The sequence below is a fragment of the Halichoeres trimaculatus genome, unplaced genomic scaffold (assembly GCF_033239565.1).
Source record: "Halichoeres trimaculatus isolate MK-OKI-2021-1 unplaced genomic scaffold, fHalTri1.1 fHalTri1_scaffold_12, whole genome shotgun sequence".
In the NCBI taxonomy this organism is placed as follows: domain Eukaryota; kingdom Metazoa; phylum Chordata; class Actinopteri; order Labriformes; family Labridae; genus Halichoeres; species Halichoeres trimaculatus.
Window position 1 is genome coordinate 20,700,271 of NW_027437190.1, and position 27,500 is coordinate 20,727,770.

The window sequence follows — 27,500 nt, forward strand, 5'->3', positions numbered from 1 at the left end:
AAACTGGCACAATTCGTACTGAAACTCTCACAAAAAAAACAGAAATTTGTGTATTTACACTTCATGAGGTTTAAACTGGGGAAACAAGTTGGATTTCCCTTTTCTAGTGCGCCGGAACTTCGTTCAATTGTGTATTCATACCCTGGGTGTGATTGTGGATTCATGCCTAGTTTAATTCATTTTGTCATCTAAAACTCATAATGAATATGTGTGACTTGTAATGATTTAAAAATAAGCGCAAAAATGCTTGAAAGGGACGTGTTTTGTACATTTCTCTGATTTTTACTCCTATTTTTTCGGGGCATACGGCAGGATATGTGACCGCTGGAGGTGTTCTCCGGTCTTTATAAACGCGCCGCCATCTTACATTTTTCAGTCTCTGCTGTTCCGGCCAAGTCAACATCTACAGACTGTGGAGGGAGTGGACGAGGCTCCCGGCTGACTCGTCCTCACGCAGCCATCGACTTTTTTCCATTTCTGAGAGGTTTTTAATCACCGGGAACCGAGTGGACGGACTTTCTGTGCTGACAAGGGTAGGCTTACAACATTCCGATTCTGTTTCAGTCAGTTTGTGCCTCTTTGCTTGCCGAGCTTTGCCTGTTTGCCAGCAGGAATGGAGACGCTTTTAGCGTGCGGGCCGGCCGGGATGATGCTGCCGCAGCTAGCGAGCCAGCTGCTGTAACGGCAGATATTTGGGATAAAGCAGTCACCACCTGAGGGAAACGTATGCATTTTAGACTCTCTATGTAAATAACACCTCAAAGAAGCGGAGAGTGCAGTTGGAATTACGGAGGCAGGACTAACCAACACCATCGGCTTAGTGTTACGGTGGCTGGTTCAAATGCTTTTCTGTTTAGTATGAAACATCAAACTGCTTTGGGAGTTTAAGTTAATTTTCCATCCTCACATGTGAGAAATGTTGGGAAGTGTTAACCTAGTTTAGTCTGTCTATCTGCCCTCATCCCGGTTAACCTGCTGGCCACATACCGCTTGTCTGACTCATTTTTTGCTCGGCTAGAGTTTCGCCTTTTGGTCGTGTGTTTTTGCAGCTGGTTTAGCTCTGCGGACTTATATGATGGGAATTCACGCAGTGGTAACTCGTAATGTAAATAGGACGTTTGTGCTGTTTTACGTGATAAAATCCCAAGAAAACTGGTTAAAGTTTGCTAAGATAAGGGAACTACTGAAGGGTCACAGTCACTCAAACAATCAGTACGAAGTTCGACTAAAACTTCGTCAAACTGCAAACCGTTAAACTCAAACGGTTAGTTGAGTTAATTGCCAATATGGTCGCTAGACTATTATTACTATCCATGTGTTTGGACATTATTGAGCTTAACGTCCGTGAGAGTGTTTTCTGCTGTTCCATTTAAACAAAGACCGACAAATTCCTCCCAGCCGTTGTGCCCTGGGAGGAAGACGAGGAGGAGCCACGCTGTGAAATCTGAGTCAAGAAAGTCAGGGCAGCCAGCAGCTGTGGGGAGCAGGAGGGGGAGCAGCGCTCTGTTGTTTGGGGAGTTTTCACTCTGTTTGCGTCTGAGGACATTTTACCAAGTACTGCTTTGGACGTTTGGACGTGGCGTGTTTTCTAACCTCTTTTCTATGAGATATCTGGAGGTGTTTTGGTGAGGAGACAGGTGGGTAACCGCGGGGTAAGGGTTGGGGGATACACCTCTTTGCGCCCTCTTTCCGCCGATAGAAAAACAAGCGGAGGGAAAGCTTCAGCTGAAAAGGATCAAGATGGCGTGGTGCAGAGTTTGAAATCTTTTTCCGTTTCATTTCTTATTTTTGTTTTATTGGAAATAATGACTTGGTATGAGATGAGAATTGTTGGATTTTGACTTTTTATCTTCAAATCCCTCAAATTAAAGTTCCATTTTTAGCCAAAAGTCAGATTATTTCATCTGATCATGTCTTAGTCCTTGCATTGTCTTTGGCTCCCTGTTTGTTGTAAAATTGTAAATCCCCATCAGATTGCACAATAGAAGGAAACACTGAAAACCCTCATCAGCTAGATTTTGTTCTACTGGTGCATTAAAATGTTTCAACGGAAGTGTGTGTGCTCCATCTGAGGCCGGTAGTGGTTTATTGTGAGGTAATGTTACCTGGAAGACTGTTGCTGAGAACCTTTTCTGTCTTGTAGTCCACATGATCATGGCCATTTGGTCTGCTGGGCTGTGGGATGTTCACTTTTGCTTTTTATTTTGAAACATACAAATCAACTCATTTTTATTTTTACAGAAGTAAACTGATAAGAGGGAGTGATTTGGTTTTAAGCAGTTATTTTGTCCCCTGACACATCTGTACCACACTCACTCAACACAGCCTTGTTTTAAAGTTATTTGGACTGGCAGAAGAAGAAGCAGACTTTCCTCTGTGTTTCCTAGAGCTCCTCTGTCTCTCTGGGCTTCCATCATTTTGCAGCAGACGCGGAGCAAACACTGCAGCGGCTGCAGGCATTGAGCTCATTGTATTGTTGGCAGCCAGCAGTGAGTGCTGCTGACCCTGCACATTATGTGGCCAGCACTGAAGCCCGTGGCAGCTCCCGTCTCACTGCTGGAGCCGATAATGCAGCTTGTTTGGGTCATTTACTCGTATGGATGTATTGAACTCAGTGTTTTTTCGCTTGAGAGGAAATGGATTGCACTAGAGTTTGAGATAGATTTAGCTCTTTTGAAGTCTTCTTTTCTGTGAATGTATATTCCTCTCTGAACCGGAGCATTTTGCATTTTCTCCCACCAATTAAGTTTGTGTAAATGCGGCAGCGTGCAAGGACGAGACTTGAGAATTAAGCACTGAATGTCTGCAGGTCAAAAGAGTGAAAAGTAATTTACAAGATATGTTCCTTTCTCATTTATTTTTCTGAAAAGGTATCAGGAAGCCAGGGCAGCTACATCAAGGTAAAGCACCAGGCTCAACTGGCTCAGACTTGCTGAGAGGCTGGCTGTGATTTCCTTTTTTCTAATAGAGGAGAGAGGTTCTGGAGTTTGGTTTGTTTGCTTCTTTAAATTTCAGTTTGTAATAAATCAACATGTTCTTTGAACCATCATGGTGTTAGAAGTTCACACAGTCAAAGAGGAAAGAGGCAGTATGTGTTTTTACCAGGATGAGATTTTCTTCTTTTGCAGCTATGTTGCTAAGCTAGCTAGCAGTGTCATCAGATGATTGTTTAAATTTGTCATGTCCAACCTGGTGTCACTACAAACGATGAATGTATTAGTTTTCATGTGGGTCGCCTTTTACTCACTTAGATTCCCTCCAGACTAGGGGTGGGAGATAAAAACGGAATATTGATATATCAGGATTTTTTGTTTGGCAATATCAAAATCAGGATTCTTTGTCCAAAAAGTTTTTTTTTTGTTGTTTTCTTTTTTCAAATTAAAATTCTTCATTTCAGTCTTTGTTTATAAACTGGATTGGAAAAAAGTTACCACTTTTCTCCAGCAGAGGGTGGAATGTTTTTCTCCGACATGATGTGCATTTTATGGGAAAATATGGCTCCTGATATAGTCTGTAGAACTTATCATTTAACTTTTTTTTTACATGGTTTTATGTTAAAAAAGCAAACTTAAAATCGTAAATCTTGAAAAATTACAAATTTGAATCGGCACCCCAAAAATCGTAATAGAATCAAATTACGAAAATGGCATATCACGCCTACTTCAGACGCTCCGTTAATATCCACATGAGGGAAATCCACAGCTCCTCACCTTCCTCAGTGAAATGATGAATGGCTGTGATCATGTGTTTGAAATATTTTGGTGTTATCATGGTACCCTGTTAGAATCAAACTCTTTAGGAAAGTCTTGTTGTTCACAGTCATGTGTCAGTTTGTATCAATCCCTGACGTGTGAATCATCTCTTGCTGTCTTTAGGGGAAATGGCTTGCTGTTAGTAATTGTTCTCGCAGCAGCACAGACTGTATCTTGAACACATTTTAAACTTCTTAAAGTGGTATCATGAGGTGGTATCTGCGTGAAAACAAAGCTGAAGGTTTTGTTGTAGTGTCTAACACACGTCTCGGAGAAAGTGGATGTTTACCTTCATCAAATCAGAAGTTATTAAATCTTTGTCTTTTCCTCTGCACTACTTTGAGAAGATGGACAGAAAGACTCTATTTCTGTCCATACTGCTGTGTGCTCCAACAGTAAGCCTGTCATTTGAGTTCAGTCCTGGACTGTTCTGCTGTGGTCACTCTTCACCTCGTCGTGCTGTGTGCGTCTGTGCCTGTGCCTAACGCCTCCCCATCATAACTTCTGTGGAGAAGAAAAAAAGATGCAGTGATGAAGTTCAGTTTTTGTGAATAGTGTCATGCAGCTTCTTTCTGTTGCATATACCTCAGTTTACCAATAATGCCTTAGCAAAGAGAGCCATATGACTGTTTACATGTGTGTCACTCATTAGTCATCAGGTTTGTGTTACAGGGCTCTGATCTGGCCTCAGCACAGCTCCACATCTGGCAGTCCACATCTGGCTTCAAAGAAAGCAGTCTCTGGGTTTCTGTGGCCGGGCCCTCAGCCTGGTTTCATGAACTCTTACCGTAATGACTTTTTGTTTTTTATGGTCGGAGGCTGACTTCTGGAAAAACTATCATTTGTGTGTCTCACTTGGAGACCAGACTCTGCTTGTTTGCCCTTCAAAAAGCTGCTTCAGCTCGGTTTTCAAAGCCAGATGTGACGACCTACATTCCCCCAGTGAGAAGGAGAGATGCTCGACTGTGCTGTGATTGAACAGTTAATTTTGCGTGCCGCTGTATGGCACACATGGCTTCCATTAGGGCAGGGCTGGGTTATTTGAGGGCAGGCCTGCAGAGCTCTGAGGATGCTGTGTGAACTGTAAAGTTGCGTTGGTGTGTTTGTGGTTTTTAGTTTGGAGCCTGAGTCCAGATTGGGTTTTAATGACACAGCTGAGCTGGAGCAGGAAGCCATCCAGAGCAAGAGTTTAGTTTTCTATACATCCACTGCTACTCAGGTTGTTCACTTTTAACAGAGTTTTGGTTGAACTTGGAATTTATTTAAAATCATATTTCATCAAACAAAACCTTTAAAAGTTGTATTGTGTATTTCATCAGTAAACTGTGTTTCCACTACAAGGAGGATATTTACACCCTGTTATTTCTTTTCTTCAGCCTTGAACACAAAGTGGAACAGTTGTCCCACCCTCTGATCCTCCCTCTCAGGGAGTAGGAAAGGTAGAATACAGAGAAGCTGTGGATATGGTACACTGAAGCTACAGCATGGACATGTGTATGTTTCAGAGTCTGTATGTGGTGATCCCTCAGTGCTGTGCTGTGATGTAAACACCACACACCAGGACACAAATATGAAGCTGTTCTGGGGTGTGGTGACTAAAAGTTGCTGTTGCATTCAGAGACTAGAACAGGCCACACTGGACACCTGGTAAAGACATTTTACACATCACTACTGACCAAGTCATTTAAAAGTCAGCATCACTGGTTGATATCTTTAAAACTGGACTTCCAGTCATCAGGATATTGACGGGGTTACCTCAGATCATTACACTGAACATTAATGCACACACGCACACACACTCTTTAGAGTAGAAGATAAAAGTTGGGTGATTCCTCTCAGATATTTCTGCCTGAAACAGAATCTGCTCTTACTAATGCTACATCTGTGGCCGACTTAATGACATGTCTGGCACAGCTCTGTGTTTCCTGTGCAGTCTTTGAAGATTAATTGGCTATTTCACCTACAAAAGGTGATTTCTCTCTTTTTTTTCAAACTTTTGTTTTAATCTTTTACAACCTCCAAAAATCAAAATAAAGTCATTACCTTCAAAACCCAGCGTGCCTCTTTTGGAAATCAGAACAGTTAAATATCAAATGATATTAATCATGGCCCCTTTAAAGCACATGGAAATCAAAGTTCCTATCAGTGCTACATCTGACCTGATGGCAGTGACAAAGCTTCATGCTTGTTGCATCATGTCTGGCAGTGAGAAAGTGGCAGCTCAGAATTTTGAATCCAGGACATTCACTTCATATGTGAAAGATGAAACCACAGTTTTCTGCAGCAGGCTCATCTTGCTGCAGCTCAACAGAAGAACATGAAGCGGTTTGATTGTTCCTAGAGACATTGTCACAAAGCTCAGGCAGGAAAGGCCTTTGAACAAGCAGGTTTTGTGTATTTTACGTGTTGTGTAAAACGTTCACTCGGCGTCATGTGTCTGATGGTTTACAGTTTAAAGTGTTTGAGTTTCTGTTGTGGTTTTTTGGTAAAGGTTAGAGGGTTGTTGGTCACATCTGTGATCACGGGAGAGGTATGACTCAGTTCATGACTCCTGATTTGTCATAGCAGTGTTTCCCTTCAGTAAGCCTCTGGAGTATTAAAACATGTCCAGACTGGATGTTCCAGGAGTGAAAAGGATTTAGTCTGTGCTCTGCTGTAGAATTCATTAAGGACTAACCACAGATTTATTTAGAGAGGGTTTGGACAAAGGGATTTCTGAGGCTGTGGGTATACAGCTCCTGTTTGCAGCTCTTTTTTTAGACAGGATTTTCTTTTACATTTTCCCATTTTCTGCTCTGGAGTGCTACTGTCATAACATTTATCTCAGAGTACAAATTAGAAATTCTTCTGTTTAATTTTTTTCTGAATTAATCCTCTCTCCCTGCTCTTCCTCCTCTCTCCTGCCACAGCCTGTGTTTACTTTCCTTCAGAGTGTGGGTTCAGCTTCAAAGCCAGCTCAGGAATGCGTGTGCCCTCCCCCTCCTCCTCTTTTTTCTCTCCACCCAGTGCTCCACTTCCCCCGTCCTTCCTCACCTAAATAGTTGCTAGCTGCTACACTTAATGGTGGCTTTGTGTGTGAACTGCTGCTGTTGGCATGTCTGGCTCCAGCAGACGAGGAAGTCCTAAAAAAAGGAGGAGGCAGTGGAGGGAGGGATGGTGCTTGTCCTGACATTTTCTCTCAAACTGTACTGTTAATTTCCCACTTCTTTGCTTTTCACTAAGGGCGCGGCCACATTGGCCATTCAAACCGTGCTGAACTCAAGCACGATTGACCCCCTGCGCGCAGCACCGTTCCCCCAGCGGTCACGCTATTCTCTACCCAGTATAAACCAGACTTTAGCAGGTATCACACGCGCATGGCCCACCTACGTCATCGTGAAGCGTCTAATTACTCAAAGCGTAATCTCATCACAGTCAGCACAACGACACATAAAGAGCATTGATACAACTTTTAAGACTTTTTGGTTTATGTCGAGTCCGACACAGCCCTCTAACACCCCCCCCTGCTTTGTTTAAAATGATTGTCAGGAGGTGCGCTTGCAGCGATCATACGTCACGAATTGTACGCGTTGTCCGCTTGCTTCTGCTCGTGCATGAAGTAAACCATACCAATGCCCCCCTCTCTGAAGCGTGCCAAAGCCGAGAAGTAAAGCGTGTGACCGCATCCTTCGCTGTAGTATGGGTGTGTTGAAGTAAAATAATGATGTTCAGAGTAAGAGTGGGTGGGTGAGGTCAGAATAAATGGATGATGGAGGGTGAGGTGCCACAGAGAAGGTCTGACTGACAGATTTTTGTTCTTTGTTTTGTTTTCCAGATCAGGAAGCTGTGTTGGCTGCAGTTTGAGAAAGAAACATGGCTTCCCAAGGTGAGTTAATACTACACACACACACACACAAACAGAACACAAACGCACAGACACACTTGCCTCATGCAGTTCCTGCTTCATAAATTGTGTACAGCTCTTATTTTATGTCAGGCACAAACATATTGGGGATAAACCGGCTGAACTTTGCTGTTCTTTGATAAACCTCTCTTCCTAAGATCTGTTTTCATCCCAGCGAAGAATAAATTATTGATTTCAATTTGAAATACGTGTAACTTAATGCTCAAAACATTTAGATACAAACCATGTATCACTGGCACATGAGTGTTCACTCAACAGCTTGAGGTGCAGATAATAAATCTATTGTTAGACTTACAATTTTCACAATGTATGACAATTTGTTTTCCACTACTAAATGAACAAGGGAAAAAAAAGTTGTGAAATGTGCCGTGAGTTGTCACTTTGTCTCTTATGATTTCTCTTTCACACCTTGAAACCTGTTAAAACACCACGCACTGTTCTTTCTAAATTGATCATCACTGGTTTCTTTGTGTTTAGTAGTTTGTAAAACTTTAAAAGTCACATTTTGAAACTTCTCCTATCCTCTTTCCAGCTGATTTGATGGAGCTGGACATGGCCATGGAGCCGGACCGTAAGGCTGCAGTCAGCCACTGGCAGCAACAGTCTTACCTGGATTCAGGCATCCATTCAGGAGCTACCACAACCGCTCCCTCCCTCAGTGGGAAAGGAAACCCTGAGGAAGATGACGTGGACAACCAGGTCATGTATGAGTGGGAGCAGGGCTTCAACCAGAACTTCTCCCAGGAGCAAGTACAAGGTCTGTCTCTTCCTTAGTTTAAGGCAGTTCTCTGATCTGAAGTCATACATGCACTCAAAGAGCAGCTTGAAGACTTGTGATTTAACAGCGCTCCTTGTGTCTCTTACAGACATAGATGGTCAGTACGCCATGACACGTGCCCAGCGGGTGCGTGCAGCGATGTTTCCAGAGACCCTGGAGGAAGGCATGCAGATCCCCTCTACACAGTATGACGCAGCAAACCCAACCAACGTCCAGAGGCTGGCAGAGCCCTCACAAATGCTCAAACACGCTGTGGTTAATCTGATCAACTACCAAGATGACGCTGAGCTGGCAACCAGAGCCATACCAGAATTGACCAAACTCCTCAACGATGAGGACCAGGTAGGTGTCCATGACAAGCTCATCATGGTCTTTGTTCACTTGACTGTCTGTTAGTTTCTAACATGTGTGTTCTCTCCTCCAGGTTGTAGTAAACAAAGCGGCTGTGATGGTCCACCAGCTCTCAAAGAAAGAAGCTTCCCGCCATGCCATCATGCGCTCCCCTCAGATGGTGTCAGCTATCGTCAGGACCATGCAGAACACAAATGATGTGGAAACAGCCCGCTGCACTGCAGGAACACTCCACAACCTGTCCCATCACAGAGAGGGTCTTCTGGCTATCTTCAAGTCTGGAGGAATACCAGCCCTGGTGAAAATGCTGGGGTATGTCAGATTGGAAGGGCTTTTGCAGCTGATGTACAGAAAAAAAGGAAATGGGTAGAAAGTGTTGTGGACAGACACGTCTCCCAGTAAATGTACAATTTTAGTCTCTTGTTATTAAATGGCTATTTCCCATGATACATGAGCCTATAAACTGTGGGGAGAGAGACACAGAAACTGTAATTGCCTGGACACTCATCAAAGACAGGATATGGGGAGGAAGGAGCGCTGAGAAACCTAATCTAATATCTAATTGTGGTTATTTCCCAGTGGAGCAGTAATCTAATGAGCCTCTGTTTGCTCCGCAGTTCACCAGTGGACTCTGTCCTCTTCTACGCCATCACCACCCTCCACAACCTCCTCCTGCACCAGGAGGGAGCCAAGATGGCCGTCCGTTTAGCAGGAGGTCTACAGAAAATGGTGGCTCTGCTCAACAAGACTAACGTCAAGTTCCTGGCCATCACCACCGACTGCCTCCAGATCCTGGCCTACGGGAACCAGGAGAGCAAGGTAAAGACTTGGGAGACGCTGGTCAAAAATGTCTCATATCAAAGAGGTCATCAGGAGAGCACTAACATCCCAATCATCTTTCCTCCTCTGTAGTTGATCATCCTGGCCAGTGGTGGCCCCCAGTCCCTGGTCAACATCATGAGGACTTACACCTACGAGAAGCTTCTGTGGACCACAAGCAGGGTCCTTAAAGTTCTGTCAGTCTGCTCCAGTAACAAGCCTGCCATCGTAGAAGCTGGTATGTCTACTGTAATACATATGCCAGATTTCTCTCTATTTTTTTATTATAGTATACAACTTAGATTAAACTCAAACTTTGATCTATGTCAGCAGTTTAAAATAACCAGAACCTGTAAAAGCTGCATTTCACAGATATCTGTAGAATAATTTGCTACACCAAATTGTGCTGTTGTGATAAACTTACCATGAGTCTCAACACTTCTCACCATCTCTCTTCTTTTTCCAGGAGGCATGCAGGCACTGGGACTCCACCTGACAGATCCCAGCCAGAGACTGGTCCAGAACTGTCTCTGGACTCTCAGGAACTTATCAGATGCTGCCACCAAACAGGTGATGGGAGCTGTCTCTAACACTGAATCAAAGCTTTATTTGAAAACTGGGAAAACAGGAAAACTGGGATGATCCATGTGGCCCAAACATTCTCAATGCCTCTAATGCCGTGTATTCATCCTTTCCTTTGATGCTTCGTCCACACGCTGTCTCTCTGCAGGAGGGAATGGAGGGTCTGTTAGGAACTCTGGTCCAGCTGCTGGGCAGCGACGATATAAACGTGGTGACCTGTGCTGCAGGAATCTTGTCTAACCTGACCTGCAACAACTACAAGAACAAGATGATGGTCTGCCAGGTGAGAACACATATTAGAATAAGGCTTTCACTGTGTAGACTTAAACCAACAATGTTTTTCTTACTTATTTTAAGTTAAGAAACCTTCAGCTCAGTGAACAAACTTTTGGTTTATCCATTAATCTGTTAAATGTCCACGTCTAGGTTGGAGGTATTGAAGCCTTGGTTCGCACAGTGCTACGAGCTGGAGACAGAGAGGACATCACAGAACCGGCTATTTGTGCCCTGCGTCATCTGACATCCAGACACCAGGACGCTGAGATGGCACAGAACGCTGTCAGACTGCACTATGGTCTGCCTGTGGTTGTTAAACTATTGCACCCGCCATCACACTGGCCACTCATTAAGGTACAGACATAAACACAGTCGGCAGCAGCAGTCTGCCACATTGATTACCCCTCTTACTGTTAGCACTCATGTTTCAAATTAGTTTTCGTTGACCTCACTGTTCCTTTTTACCACTGTTGAAAATTATTTTTACTTGTATCCTGCTATTTGTTGTCTTAGCCCTGCAATGAAGAAGCTGTGAAACATGCCTGAATGCTGGTCTCAAGTCAAAGTGTATTAACCGCCACATTTCTCTGCATGTCACTGAACAGTTTTTGGGGGGGGGGCATAGTCTCAGATTGCAAGACCAAATGAGCCTACAAAGGGTCTTCTCAGTAAACTATATCAAAGAATAAATATGAGAATATAAGTATACTGAGTGCACCAATATAAAAATATCTGTGCTTGTTTTGAAATCTGATAGGATCAATGTTAGTCTAGAAGTGTCCTTTAAGAACCACTAATAAGAATGAAACCTGTTTCCTCATCAGGCCACAGTGGGACTGATCCGTAACCTGGCCCTGTGTCCTGCTAACCACGCTCCTCTGAGGGAGCAGGGAGCCATCCCCAGACTGGTTCAGCTGCTGGTCAGAGCACACCAAGACACACAAAGACGCACCAGCATGGGAGGCACACAGCAGCAGTTTGTGGTAAGAATACACACACACACACACACACACACACACACACACACACACACACACACACACACACAGAGGCCTGCACAACAAGTACAACATGAGTGTGTAGAGTTCAGCGGGGTCATGCTGTCATTTCATCTGAAGGGGTCATCGGTTGATCCCAGCTCTCCCTCCTTGTGTTGAGTTTTAATCAGCTCCATACTCTCAAACTTAATGAAGCTTTGTTTGTTTCTCAGGAGGGAGTCCGTATGGAGGAGATTGTGGAGGGCTGCACAGGAGCACTTCACATCCTCGCCAGAGATGTCCACAACAGAATAGTGATCAGAGGACTGAACACCATTCCACTGTTTGTACAGGTAAAACCTCCTCCAGCTTTTCCTCAGTCTACTCGCTGTGTTTCTTCAGACTAAGTGATACTCATCAAGTTCTCCTGTTGTGTCCAGCTGTTGTACTCCCCCATCGAGAACATTCAGCGCGTGGCAGCAGGCGTTCTGTGTGAGCTTGCACAGGACAAAGAAGCTGCTGAGGCCATCGAGGCAGAAGGAGCCACGGCTCCTCTCACAGAGCTGCTGCACAGTCGCAACGAAGGAGTTGGTACGTCACAATAATACACTCCCACGCACCTAAAAGTTGCTCTCCAGTCACATGTTCAGAGAAGCCAGGCTAACTGCTAGCCCAACAACAGTTCTTGTGATTGGAGAAAAGAAGCTAAAATCAGCATTTGTTCTCTGTGAAAGCTGTTCAATTTCTTTCTTTCTCACTAACCTGTTTTCTCTCCTCCCTTCAGCCACCTATGCTGCAGCAGTCCTGTTCCGTATGTCAGAGGACAAACCCCAAGACTACAAGAAACGTCTCTCAGTAGAACTGACCAGCTCGCTCTTCAGGACAGAACCAATGGCCTGGAACGAGGTATGAAATGTGTTATTACGAGATACTTGTGCATTCTGAAGGGCCAATAAGGGCTGGACTGTCTGACCCCATCAAGCTGCTCATCCTCTTCTTTCCTGGTCTCTCTGCAGACTGGAGACCTGGGTTTGGACATCGGAGCTCAGGGAGAGCCTCTGGGCTACAGACAGGAAGGTAAGTCACCTTCTGACCTCTGGCTGGCTGGGGGGCTCCCAGGAGAAACATAGGAGGGATAAAGATGTCACATACACACAAACGCTCTCTCTCACACACACACACACACACACACACACACACACACACACACACACACACACACACACACACACACACACACCGCACTAGGCTGCAACAAAAACAGTCTGAGCTGATATCTCTTTACTAATTGGGCGTACAGTCTCTGTTCTGAGTGGTTCTGTCATTATTTCTCTGGACCCACTCTGTACTTGTTAAAACGATGCACAACCAGATCCGTCACAGTCCAATGCCTGAGCCTGATCTTCCCATCATTATTTCTGCTAATGACAGGATTTACCCTTCAAAGTCTTAATGCTCGGTCTTAACTTGAAAGTAAAGTTGCCCTTCAGCACTGACTCGAGTTACCTGAGCTGGATATTTCTCTGGGCTGTTGGTGTGGAGGGCACAGGTGTCTATAGAAACCCAACCCTGCAGCCTGCAGGAACTGTCACTGTTGACCCTCTGAATGAACCAGTTGCAGCAGGACCTTGGACTGTGCTGAGATCAGTGGGCTGAGGGTTTGCTGCTAATTCTGATTTGGACAGCTCCCCATTCCTCAATTTCTGTTTTCATTTTGGCTGAGAGCAAATAACAGCCAGCACATACAGTTGTTACTGAATCAGAGACACTGCAGAGCGTTACAAAGCCCAGATGTGAGTTAAAAGCTCCTCAGCTCACAGGTTGAGGGTCAGACGGTGTGCTGTGCCGCTGTGTGACGTTTGATCGTACTACTGTGTGACCGCTTGGTTTGTTAACATGCTTCTAACAACTGCTCTGCTTCCCCTGCTTCTCCTCCACCCACTCCTTCCTCGCCCAGACCCCAGCTACCGTTCCTTCCACTCAGGGGGTTACGGAGCAGATACGATGGGTATGGAACCCATGATGGACCATGATCTGGGTGGGGGACACCACTCTGTCCAGGACTACCCTCCTGTAGAGGGGCTGCCTGACCTGGGACACACCCAGGAGCTGATAGAGGGTCTGCCGCCTGGTGACTCCAACCAACTGGCCTGGTTTGATACCGACTTGTAAATACCAAGACCAACATACACAACACTTTCTACTAGGTAAGAGAGTCTGCACACTCAGTGGGTGTTCGTATGTAAGCCATGATTACTGGGAACACTTTGGACCAAAATGTAAAAGTGGGTGGAAATTTGGGAGTTCTCTGTCTGGATTAGTTGTCTGATGAGGGAGAGGAAGGGGAGAGGAGGGAGGGTATACTCACTGTGGCTGCTGCATGTTCAGACTGCTCCTAATTACAAAGCTGTGTGATGTGGTGTGTGTGATGTTCCACTGTTTGATCTGTGTGTGTGGTCTCAAACAGAGCCCGTACCCTGTCTGCTTCCTCTTACCTCTCTCCTCCCTTCTCACAGCTGTATCATGTGATCTGGATGAACCTGCATCGTGATTCGCCCATATGGAGGAGGCGGGGTTTCAGAAAGTGCCTGAAGACGACTCAACAACAGCAAGCAGAGTTTCCTGTCTATGGGAACTCCATTGGGACAAAACTAGATTTAAGTGCGGTTCTGTTCTCAGCCTGGCAGAGGCTGCTTTTAAATCCTGACATGACACATGGATTTAGATCTCAACAGTTCATTTCTTTTGAAATCCCTTTTATGTATTTTGTTTTTCATTTTTACTTCATTTGGTTGTTTTACTTTTTTATTGTTTTCCTCAAGTCTGTGATGGTACAAACTGAATCTAGCTTGCTTTTTTCCATTATTTTGACTTATGATACTCATCTTTTGTTTTTCAGTCCCTTGTATTTTAAGTCTCTGGTAGTGTTGAGTTTTTTTAGTGCTAATGCTCCATCAAAGTAAAAGAAAAACTGATCACATTTTAAATGGTGTCCAAACACTAAAGTTAATCAGTTGAATTGTATTCTGATGATCAAGTGTAACATTGTGTAGCTTTTGTATAAAAACATGAATTGGAAATCATGGTCCAAATATCAAGCTATTTTCTTGCTTTAAAGGTGGACACTGATGTGTCTCTGCTGTTCCAAAGGGGGTGGAGCTGACCTAGCTGGAGGGGTGAGGCTGTGGAAGGGCCAGGGTGGAAGAGGCCTCTTACTGGCCTGCTGTTACTATGGGGAGGGGTAGTGGGAGGAGCTGGTTGCTGTAGCCTGCTGTGTTCTGAAACAATAAAATGGACTGTCATTTCACCTGGATGAGTCCGTGTTATTTCAACAACACTTCTAATGGAGTGGGGCACAAGCTGCACAAGAACATACATGTTTTTTTGGGCAGGGAACATTTTCTCACATGTTTACCAGCTGAGCTGTGCAGAAAAGAGCTGAACCCAACTACAGTCTTCAAAGATCAATTATTCAGCCATGGCTAACTCAGTATGTTGAGATTCGTCTCTAAACACACTGAAATCCCTTAGAAGGATGTATTCATATTATTAAGGCAGTAAAGACACAAAGTAATAACTACGTGTGTTCTTCACTTCTTTGGAAAACAAATGAAAGTAAATGGTGAGCTGTGAAAGACTTAGTCTGCAGAACATCCTCATCTGTGAGAGGATTGAAATGAAACACTAAAGCTGGTGGCAGTTTGGCTGTGTTGCTTATAATTACATGAAGCATCAGGGTGATGTGAAGTGTGTGATTATGTCACATTAGAGTCGGACAGACGTGATGTCAGACTCATGAACTTACAGACTGATGCTCCACCATTAATCCTTGTGCTGTGTTGATGACCTCGCAGCCAGCGCTCTCTAAACGACTGACTGTAATCCTTTGATTCCTGATGGACACTGGATGGATGTAAAGATTGAGCGGTCAAGTTATTTTAGTGACACAGCAATATTTATTACTGTCATTTATCCAATTTAGAAAGTTAGTAAGAGAGATGTAAAGAAAACGAGCGCTCTGACATCACATGGTGAGATTCATCCATGTCTGTAGCTTACAGCAGCACTTTAAAACATTTCATTCAACAACTAAAACAAGTAAAAATTCAAACAGATTACATTTCATGTCACAATATAGTATTTACAATCTGTCCATTTTGAAACTTTTAACTTAACACAGTAAACAAACGTCATGTTTTATTAGAAACAGACATTGTGTAAGAACAAACGTCTTACTGATTACACAAAACAAGCAAACCTGAAGACAGAAGAATTAAGATTGTCTTCCACCAATAAATGACATAAAGGGTCAGATTTGTTTTTCTAGTCGGTGAAACGTTTAAAGATGAATCATGTTAGGATCCAGATGTGTGGTGGAGGATTTCAGTAGCCAGAGAAACCACATCAGCATGACACCTGTGGTGGAAAAGACACAGCATATTAGAAAGGTAACCATTCCATCTTCTGAAAAACATTTTGATACATACAGGTGGCGATTTAAGAGATCAACAGTTGTTTTTTTTTTTTTAATGTAAATTTATGCATTTTTATGTGACATATCAATACCAGCAGTGGACGTGTACAGTACTACATTTATCCCTCCCTCTCTCCTCGCTTGATTCTTTCATTCAGCACAGATGTCATGACTTGAATACTGATAATAAAATGTCACCTTTATGAACCGTTATCAAAATAAAACATTCTTAAACAAAATAAAAAATATTTGTTTAATAATAGCATCAAGTGGTGCTGGACCAAACTGTCTCCTCTTCCACTTCTCCTCACTCTAATCCTCCTCCCTCCTCTCCCCCTCCCAGGTGTCTTTGAGGGCAGCCTGACAGCCTGGCTGGCGCAAGCCCACCCCTTTACTTGATTAAAACCTTCATAATTAAGCTAATTAACACAGCTCCCAGAGGCCTTATAAAACCTTGAAAGTTTGTGAATTTGAAGAGCATAAATTGGATCCATAAAAGTTTTCGAAGCAAACTTTCACAGCCTCGGTCAGCAGCTGGAGCGGAGGATAGCTGAGGATGAAATAATTGGTTTCAGATTACGTTAAATGGGCATTACAGAGTCACATTAGTCTCACACTCGCCTCCAACAAACAGTTGGCCGGCTTCCTTTGTGAGAAGGAGCCAGAGAGCCAACAGCAGGTCTTCGTGGACGAGAAGGTTTGTAAGTTTGTTTTCTACATCTCACGGCCACACAGTAAACTACTTTGTTCCACTGTGAGATTTTATCTCAACCTCTTTACAAAGTATCTCCAAATACCTGGATACATTTTGCAGAACACTTCTGAAGTCTGCTCTAAGTTTACAAGGCTGTCTGCACTGCAAACAGAAATATATTGAAAGGACTAAATGTTTGACCATGTGAGGTTAATAACTAGTTATTGTGGCAAAAAGCATCAAAGAGGGTACCCGAGGTAAAAATGATGGCTCACATGAATCCCTGCACACAGCGACCTCACAAATTCACTCTTATCATTTTGGCAGTGACCTTAAGGTGGTGTGTTCAGTGACTGAGAGGAGACGAGTGATTGAAAGGTTGAAGAACAGATTCTCAGCTGTAAACATCATCTTCCCTCACATCATTAGACCCTTTAGATCCTTTGATGGTATAAAAAGAAATATTTAAATAAAAACCAGAGCAGCACTGACCTGTTCCCTCACCGACTACAGCGACATTCCATTATGTTTAATGTCCCATCATGCTTTGTGCTGTCCCTTATAACTGGCATGTTGTTTAAATGTTTCACACAAATGTTTGTGTGGTTAATCTGATCAGTCTGATGTTTTTTGGTCTTTAATGAGGAGCAAAGCTGTGTTTTACCAAAGTATGGAGTTGAAACCTGGTTCTCTACAGAGCATCACTGACGGGTCAGCATTATAAAAAGCTGCTTGCTGTCTCACAGGAAGTTGCTTCTCTCTGTTATTTGTCTGATTCATGAACCCAGCATCATAGATCTTTGTCAGTTGTGCTGTTTTTTCTCAGAGTGTGTTGTTTGAATGGATTTTACCAGATTATTAAATCAAATGTGTCTCCATTAGCCTAGGAAACTAAAGAGGAAAAGCTTAAACAATGTTGAACAAGTTTAACAATCCACCAACAGGCAGAGTGCAGCTCCACGTCTATCCCTGCACATTTTTAAGGGTCTAAATGTTTATGCCTGTGTAAATAACCCCTAAACAGTCACTAGATTTGAGTTTGTGAGTGCTGTGTTCTTTTGTTCAGATTCTCTGCTGAGCTGAACGACTGATGGCTTCATGTTTGACTGAACACAGATCAGGTTTTGGGCCCCCAGGCTTTTCTTCAGGACGGAGGACTTTGAGTGAAGCTCCTCCCCCTCCACGCTCACTCACTCTGAGGTTTTGAAAAGGCATTCCTCAGGTTGCCATGGTGAAAGCTGAATGACATCATTTGGGTGAGGATCTGTGCCCAGACCTCCCTTTTCCTTCCCGCTCTCCTTCCGTCTCCTCTCTCTGCCCAGCTCCTCTCATCCTCTCAATTAGACCCCTCTCCCTCCCTCTCTCCTCTCCTCTCCTCTTTCCTTATGACTCCTTTCATCTCCTGCCCTTTCTCCTAAAACCTCTGCTCCCCTCCTCCTGCCGCTAAACCAGGGGGAGTGTGCCAGTCTCAGCCACTTCAAAGGCTCGAGCTGATCTCTGCTTTCATCTGCTGGAGAGGGAGAGATGAGGGGTGAGGAGAGGAGACAAGAGGAGAGGGAAAGTGGGGGAGAGAAAGAAGTAGTAAGGGAGACAGAAAATGAGGGAAAGGAGAAGAAAAAGAAGGAGGGAGAGAGGGGAGGACAAATCTGTAGAGAGGGTGACAAAAGGGGATGAAAAGAGGCGACCAAGGAGAAAAGAAGGGTAGAGGGAGGGGAGAGGAGGAGAGGCCTGTATAGCACGACAACAATATACCTTTATTATCGATCTGACAGGGTCTGAGTGTGTGTGTGTGTGTGTGTGTGTGTGTGTGTGTGTGTGTGTGTGTGTGCGCGCGCATGTGTGTGCGCGCGCATGTGTGTGTGTGTGTGACAGACCTCTTCTCTGATACAACCAGAGATCAAACGAATCACGGTCACCACAGCGACAAACCCTTGGCTCAAAGAGGTTACACACATTCATCTCACCCGCTCATAAAGAACAGCACGATGTAGAGATACAGCCAGGCGCACACACACACAGATACACACATTCACAAACAGATTCACACACAATTTCCAAACACCCTTTTAATTCCAAGGTTAAAGAGAAAGTTGTTATTTTAACCAACTCAAAGACTTTTTAACAAAGGGCTGATGTTTGTGAATTGTTTCAGTCTGGTTTTTACTCTCTGCACAGAACTGGAGCTGCTCTTTCAAAGTTCTTAATGATCCTTTTTATAAATGCTGATTCTGGGAACTGCCTTTTTAAAGGGGCTGTTGGGAGTTTTTAAGGCCATTTCCACATTTAGGCAGGTATTTTCAAAACGCAGTATCCCCCCCTTGTTCGTTTTTAAAAATACTAAAAATACTGTGGTCCACACACAGTGGGCAAATCCGCCAGTGAGCGCAACTCTAAGCATGCCAAACCCATAATGGGCAGCGTTTTTCAGACCTAAAACCTATTCCCAAATATCTGGCTACATGTGGACATGGCCTAAGTCTTGAAGAAGTCTCTCTTCTAGATATATGCCTGATCATAATCCACACTTTAAAATGAAATTATATAGGTTAGGAGATGCTGCTTCTCAGCTTCCCGATTGAGTTGAGCAGGACCGCATTGATTAACAGCATATCCAAGTCTCTATGACAACACCATGCCAGCTGACGAAGATTAGTAGTGAGAATAGAAGATAGCACAGGCTAAAGGCTGAGACATGGGATAAGCTGTTTGTGATAATGTTCATTACAACCTACAGTCAGCAGTTATTCTGCAGTGGTCTGTTCAAACTTGAGAGTCTATCAATAAAATGAAGAGTGAGGTCACATTAGCTCTGCTTTGTTGGTGATTGGCAGGACGGAACCAGGATTCACTAACATTACACATTACGGACATGTCTTAGAGCACCAGGCTGCCAGCAGCTGGGTGGCTACTAAACTAGGGTACAAACTTATGTTTGCTTGATGTCACAAGTAAAACCTTAGCACTTCGTAACAGAAACCGATAAATACCTTACCTTGGGGTGTTGTATCCAGTAAAAAGTAAATTAAAGCAAAGGAAATTTGTTTGGATCCAGTCTCCATTTTATTCCAAAACAAACACTGTTAAAAAGTTACGTCTTTAGACAGTGAGCGTGAGACTCGGGGCCAGAAAGTGGTGAGGCAGTCCAATTTAAACAGATCCTCTTCATAGCATCTTTAACATAAACTTGCTGTACATTTTGAAACATGTCTGGATGCTTTGTGTGTTAAAGTGAAGGCATTCTTGTAAACATTTAATCTGCATGTTGCTACTTCAGCTTTCCTAAACACCCTGTGCCATATTTATTTTGGTCACTCTAAAGGACCTGCTTTATCAAGATGGTACAATGGAGTAGTGTACAAATGAAATGATATTTACACATTCATCCTTTCACTACACACAAACAGACACACACACTCACACACTGGTGTCTAAATAGCACAAACCTGTTAGACATGCTTATATCCCTCAGTAGACTGATGAGCTCAGCTCCTTCTGGGCATTCGAACCAGTCAGGTTGCTCCGAGGTCTGCACCTGAGGAAAGAGGCACAGCAAAGTGAGAAACACAAAGAATCCGTCACTCCTCTGTATTTTAATAAGCTACTCTAAGCTTATCAAACTGTATGATGTCATAAGTCCATCTCAGGTATAAAGAGTGTAAAGATAAAAGCGTTACAGGTGAAGGTGGCATATGTCAGAAAAATGAACTCCATTACCAAAACATGTTAAATCGCTGTTTCAGAGCAAAGTCACACAATAAAAAGTACAATAACATTATAGTAATAAAGTAAAAACAGGTAAAATATTCAGGATAGAGTCTCAAAGCCAAAAAGTGAAGACAACAATCAACAAAGATCAAAAATTCACTCAGCAGGCTCAAAAACCTCAACCACAAATCAGAATGATGACCTTTCGTGATCTCATGTTTCTGGCATTGGTAATGCTGACACAGAAAAGGAAGAAAAACAGCTCTCACCATTTTACAGCTTCCATAAAAAAGACAACAAAACCCAATCATCAAACATTAGAGCCTCAGAAATATAATTTGTACTCTCTTTGTCTGCCAGGAGAGCTGTGATAACAACATTATAAGAGACTCTCTGGCATGTGTCATTGTCACAGCCAACTTGGATATCCCACTCATTTGTCAATGACAGTTCAAAGTCAAATGATGAAACTTGTGCGTCAAATATCCAGCTGAACACACACAGGCATAAACAGACTTCCCCTTTGTGTATCATTGGGCTTTGCTGCATTAATCTTTTCATTTTCCCATCACTTATTCCAGCCCGTTGTGTCAATCTGTGCACTCTCTCTGCAGTGATCACTGTTATGTTACATGACCTCATTATCTGGTTAAACGTGGGCCTCACACTGGACCACACCCTTAGCTGAAGAGTAACACTTCAGTGAATTTCAAGACATCATCATTTGTCATCCCTCTTTGTTTATTACTCCCAAGTTGAACGTGTCACCCAAAACCATGACATCTACACTCCACACCTGCAGGAACACCTGGTCCAGACTTCAGTGTGTGTGTGTTTCAGTGTGTGTTAGAGATGGTTTTCACTGTGTTAAGTTATTGTAATTAAAAACTTTTTTGTGATAAAATGTTTTCTCATAATAAAAATGATTTTTCTCATGTGTCCTTGGGCTAGCGCCAGGTATGTGACTGAGAAGATACCTTTGTGTGTATCCTTTACAAATGTGTCTGGGTGTTCAGACAGCGTTTGCTCTCTGATCGCTGGTGTCATCATCACCTCTGTCTTTGCAGGACAGAGCTCTGTTGTCGCTAGGCAATGAGGCTGGAGGAGACAGAGGCTGCGGACGCTCACCTACTCTAACTGTGCAGCTGTAACACACTCCATCTTTCACATCCAGGTGAAGGGACATTTGCGTGTGCCAGCTGAACAAACACATTTATTCTATTATTTGTATCTATTAAGTGACCCTTCACAACATGTCAGCCCCTAACCAAGACTTCACCACCTCCTCCACCTTTACATTCATCTGTTCCTGTTTCTACCTGAACAACACGATGACTCATGGTTACTTAACTCAGAGCTACAGGAGAGACACAGGGAGGCCAGACGGACAGATTCAGACCTGTTGCTTCTTAAGGACATGTGCAGGGCTTTCAGAACAGAAATGATCATCTAATTAAAAAATAACCCTGATAAAAGTCATGGAAATAAAAATACAGAACTGCAGAACTCAACAAAAAAAGACAAGCCATTTTTGTATTTGTTTTATACAACTAGGTACAAAGTCTGAGTGAGAACACTGATATGTTGCATGTTTAGATGAATAAAAAATCTCATCCCATGATGTAAAACTAACTGTGTGCCAGCTGCGTCAATGTCTGTTGACTACGTAGTGTGTGACATGTGGTTCTAATCGTGACTGAATCTTTTTGATCTAAGGAGAAAAATAAATCCAAACTGTAGCAGTAAAACCAATCTGAGTTGACTAATGCTCACATGAGCCTGCATCTGCATTAATTAGATATTAGAGTCATGGGAGCAACAAAACCCTGCTTTGATCAAAACAATGTCATATAACTTCTCTTATTAAAGATGCTATGAGGAGGATCTGTTTAAAATGCACTCCCTCACCACCTTGTGGCCCGGAGTCTCCGCACACTGTCGTGAATTACTTTTAGCGAGCCGTGTGTTTGTTTTGGAATTAAATGGAGATTGGGTCGAAACAAATTTTCTTTGTTCAAGACAACATTATACTGGATACAGCGCACAGATGTAAGGTTTTTATTAGTACAGTTACATAGAGCTACGGTTTGAAACGTGACGTCAAACAAGCGTTCTCGTAGCCAGTTATATGTTAGCGATATAGCCTGGTGCTCTGACGTATCTGTAGGCTAACGTGACAACAAGTAAACACTATCAGTTTGTGAGTAGTTTAGTAGCCATTTCTATTTAGCGCTGCTAGCAGCCCGGTGCTCTAAGACATGTCTGTAATGTGTAACATTGGAAAATTTGCCCTAGCTAAAGGCTAATTAGCCTTTAGCTAGCGGTGTTTTATCTCTTCTCACTACTAAACTTTGTCAACCTGCGTGGTGTTGTCATAGAGACCTGGACATGCCGTGGATCAATCTGGCCCTGGTTGACCCGTCCTGGAAGCTAAGAAGTAGCAATCTAAAATACGCTGTAACCAGCAATATTGGCACTTATAATCTTATCTTCAAGTGTGGATTATGGTCAGGCATAAATCTAGAAGAGAGCCTTAATCAAGATCACATTACAACTCCTCACAGCCCCTTCAAGCGAAATACAAAGAAATCTGGGGATTTGACCCGACAAACATCACAATGAGCTGCATTTGTTTGCTAAACTAAAAGTAGCTCTTACCATATTTAAGGTTAAAGAAAACAGAAATTTTAATGTGATCTCAGATTCTATGACCGGCCCACTTACATGAACATAAAGGCCAAAAGTCTATAGTTATCACGCATGATTACACCAGAGGACAAAAAAAAAAAACCCAGTGTGATCTTGTTCAGCTTGCCAGATTTGGCCTTTCCTTGTGACTGATGGAAGCATGGTGGATACAAGTTTGAGTGTTTCTGGTTCAAGCATGTAAAAAGGTTACAATAATTGGATATAATATCCTCTGACATTTTGAAAACTGTGCTGAGACGTTTTGTCCTCTGGAGATGAGAGTGAATGCAGCTTCTAGACACAGAGTGGGATTAACATGAAGTAAAAGGAGGAGTATGGAAGAGCACTGACATCAACATTCTGCTTTGCTTTACAAATCTGTATGATGTCCTCTGTTGTTGCTGTTGTCTGTTGAGGTGCAATGTTGTTGTTGTTGTTGTTGCTCTGTAATGTACAGTCAGTGGAAAGAAATTTCTCCTCTGGGGACCAATATATCTAAATCTAAATCCAGATTTGCCACATAGTGTCTGATTACTGCAAAAATGCTGAACGGTACAAATATGCATTATTTCTGTCAGACAAGTTGACATTACAGTTTAATATGTGTGACTGGGGCTTTAGAGAAATATAATTTGTGCAGAGGGAACCAACAGCTCCACACCATAAATTCATTTGTTGCCAGAGTTTGAAGAAACATTTGAAATATTCTTGTTAAACTGCTCGACAAGAAGAAATAAATGCTTTTTCTCTGTCAAATCTTTTTCATCTAATTAGCATTCCCCTTCAAGTCTTTCCAAATCGTGTGTGTTGAAAAAAGACAAGTTGAACATTTCACTAACTCAGACTTGATTCATTCGCCCTCTCTCCTCCTTTGCAGTTTTCAGACTATTAGCGGGATCTTTGATTGAGATTAACAGAGCCCTGAAATCAATGAAAGATAATTAAAAAGCCTTTGTTAAAGGGCAGGCACTTATCTGAGTGTGTAGGAGTGTGTTTGAGAGTGTGTGAGTCACTCTTTCTGTGATGGTATATGTGTGAAAATGTTTTGATCCGTGGATAATGAGTGTCTGATACACTCTTTGAAAAGGTGCACGTTGTTTTCTGCATACCAACTGAATGACTGCTTATGCCTCGCTGAAGACCCAAGAAAAACCTGCAAACAGCTTCACGTTACCATTACTGTTATAGACTTTTTCAGGATGAGCTCGTAGACTTCATTAGGAAACAAGGGTAGGTCAGATTATTTTTCTTAAGAGATCTGATGATTACATTCTTTAAAGCATCTGATATATAAAAAAAAGTTGATTTTCTGGGAGTCCTTGAGTCCTCATTCCTGTTAACCTGCACTACCCCAGCTGCTGCAACCAATAACACCAGTCTTACGTTTATCATCACCGTTAAGTGCTAATGCTAATCTCAAACAGGTTCAATTCCAACTGCTACAACTAGAGGTGTCCCAGTCCGATATTGATATCGGATATCGGTCCAATATCAGCAAAAAAACAAATATCGGTATCGTATTGGAATGCATCTAAAATCTCCGATATAAGCACTCTGATATAAGCAGTCCATTCCAGACCCAGTTCCTGCTGTTTTTATTTGATTTATTTAGGTTATTTTCTGGGTCTTCTAATTTATTCTTTATTTTATTCAATTACTGGTATATTCTTATGCTTAATGTTAAAATTTCTGTTACCCATTGGCTAATGACAAATAGGTCAGTTTTTCCTCATACCTACTGTTGCTGACTACGGTTCTTTGTTTGAATAATATCCTTTATCAAGCCTTTTCTAACATGACAGAAAATAAGTATAAAAGTATGCATGTTTAATGCTGATATCGTATCGGATTAATATCGGTATCGGCCAATACTCAATGCTGCAGTATCGGTATCGTATCGGAAGTGAAAATGTAATATCGGGACATCCCTGGCTACAACTGATCTAATCATTCCTTCCTGCAGTAATTTCAAAATAATTGTAAAAGCTAATGTCTGACCTGTTGAATTGAGCTGTTATAGATGTTCCTTTAAACAGACTGAGCACAGAAACTTTCACTATCATTAATGACCATAAGTCTGTAAAAGCTGTTGCTGTTGATGTTGCTGACTGTTTACCCATCTGCATCTTTCTTTATCCCACTTTCAAAGCCTGACAGGGCAGACAGTGGGTCTACCAAGGTTTCTGTCTGTTAAGTTTTCCCCTGCCTCTGTAACTTGCTAAATGCTATAAAGTGTTTAGCATGAAGCTTTAATTTTGTCTAAAACAGAGGATAGTTTAGAGCTGCTCTTTATGTAGTGTACTGAGATGACTCTGTTTGGTGTTGGTGTTATATTGGTGTTAAATAAATAGGGCAATTGATTAGTGTGCATGAGTAAAACGACTGAGGGAGCGGATGGGTACATGTTTACATGGTTACATTTTTGGGAACAGAAATTATTTCTGTTCCCAGCCCTGAGCTACCTCATGACTCATCCATTAGCTTCATGAAATAAGCTGAAACACACACACACACACACACACACACACACACACACACACACACACACACACACACACACACACACACACACACACACACACACACACACACACACAAAGTTTTGTGTGTGTTGTTGAAGGTGGTGCACAGGACAGTGAGTACACATCTCAGTGTTACTGGAGCTGTTGACACACAGAGTAATGACAGATTTTCACAAGGAGACAAATGGTTGGTACAAAAGTTAGACAGGAAAGAGAAACAGGTAAGACTGTGAGCTTATGTGTGACATATTTTTGTGGATAGTTCAGGTTTTTTTTTTTTTTTAACTAATTAAACATGAATTTACACACACCCAAACTATCTTTCCTGCACAGTATCATCTCAAGGTGACAGCTCATCTTGTACCTGGGTGCAGAAAACACTGAACTCGTAACCTGTAGCCTAACCTTCAGCTTTGCAGCAATAGAAATGCAGTTTACATATTTCAGTAGAGTCTCAATCCTCACTGTCTGAACTGGTCATGATGTATTTTTACTTACCCATCATCAAACTAAAGCTCACTACATCATGTACAAAATATGGGCTTCTGGTCATTATTTATTCTGCCATAAAATTTTCTCATTGGCTATTTGATTCCAGTTAGTAAGCTGCCAATCTAATTTCTCTGTCAGGTTACAGCTCACCTGTTAGGAGGACATGTTGCAGCAGCATTAAGATACTGAGAGCCCCAAAATCTGCTCCATGTTAGAACCTGGTCGGTTTTCTGGGATAAGTTAGGAGCAGCTGTGTTACCCATGAATCCAGTGAGCTTTGAGGAAACAGACGGTTCACTCAATCTCAGCTTGCCTCACTGCAGTGAGCTTTCTCAAAAGTCAGCCAACTTTGTCCTGTACAACAAATCATCTTAAAGTTTGACAAACAGACAAAATTGGACAGAAACTTGAAGTGAGAATGACGGGCAGATACAGACCAACTCCTTTCCCGTTTCTGTCAGTCAAGTGAAATGACACTCTATTTTCAGAGCAGCCGCACGGCAGAGCTGTCTGGGTTTTGTGTGTGCATGTGTGTGTGTATGTATGTGTGTGAACTGAGTCTGTTGGTACAATTCCAATAGCTTTGGTATGCTGTGTTTTAATATTTGGGTAAATATTCCAACCAGAAAACTCAAACACAGAGCCAAGATTCTTGAATCCTTGAATCATAGTTAATTTAAAACACATCAGGGCTCTGATAAGATCAATAAATGGACCTCATACGACTCAAACATGTAAAACATTAACTGATATCTGAAAAGCAATCAATGAGGACAGCTAAAGAAAAAATTCCACACATGCATTGATACTGGTCTGTTTGTGTTTGCTTGTGTCAGTGTGCACCACACTCACCAGTCGTTTGATGATCCTGAGTGTCGAACGTAGGGTTTTAGAAGACTCAGTGTGCATGTGTGTGTACAGCACATAAGAGAAGCTCTGCAAACAGGAAGGTGTCAGACAGTCGTAGCCCTCCCCTCCGTACAATTGGACCAGTAAGGACAGACACTGAAAAGACTCGTCCCAAAGCTCCTGGCTCTCAGCGGACAGCTGCAAGAAGAGACAAACTGTTATCAAAGAGCACAAATAGGTGCACCATGTTTCACTTCATGTTAGCTAACTTGGGCAAGGGCTGACATACAGTTCATATGATTTTTCTTCTAACATCACTCAAAGTATCCAACATGAACAAAATGTCAAACTAATTAAAAAATAGGTACACTTGTACATGTTAGTTTATTAAAGTATATATTCACATAAATAAATAAATAAATAAATAAATAAATAAATAAATAAATAAATAAATAAAGTGGATGACAATTTGAACTAGCATGTGAAATATATGACATTGCTGTGAGTTGTATTTATATGTTTTAGCTTCACAGTTTACTTTATTTGAAACTTTTGGATTATTTTGAGTTTATATCAAATGATGTCACACAGGACTGATGTTCGCTCTAAGTGATAAACATCTTCCATTACTACATGT

General features: G+C 42.5%; 2 protein-coding genes across 2 annotated transcripts in view; one reads left to right on the forward strand and one right to left on the reverse strand.

Moving 5' to 3' along the window:
* The first annotated feature begins 369 nt into the window (after window positions 1-369).
* ctnnb1 (catenin (cadherin-associated protein), beta 1) lies at window positions 370-14,711 on the forward strand. Its single transcript, XM_074682678.1, has 17 exons — window positions 370-533; window positions 7,567-7,617; window positions 8,189-8,413; window positions 8,523-8,776; window positions 8,859-9,097; window positions 9,403-9,604; window positions 9,698-9,842; window positions 10,071-10,174; window positions 10,335-10,469; window positions 10,613-10,816; window positions 11,287-11,445; window positions 11,673-11,792; window positions 11,880-12,030; window positions 12,224-12,345; window positions 12,456-12,516; window positions 13,397-13,646; window positions 13,956-14,711. Exons 2-16 carry the CDS (start codon window positions 7,605-7,607, stop codon window positions 13,609-13,611), a joined length of 2,349 nt encoding a protein of 782 aa, XP_074538779.1. The 5' UTR covers window positions 370-533; window positions 7,567-7,604; the 3' UTR covers window positions 13,612-13,646; window positions 13,956-14,711.
* A 734-nt stretch (window positions 14,712-15,445) lies between these two features.
* The window catches only part of ulk4 (unc-51 like kinase 4), a 78,442-nt gene continuing 66,387 nt past the window's right edge, over window positions 15,446-27,500 (reverse strand). Inside the window, 3 exon segments of the mRNA XM_074682677.1 lie at window positions 15,446-15,855; window positions 20,051-20,139; window positions 26,867-27,061. Coding sequence (XP_074538778.1) covers window positions 15,795-15,855; window positions 20,051-20,139; window positions 26,867-27,061 — 345 coding nt within the window. The 3' untranslated portion in view covers window positions 15,446-15,794.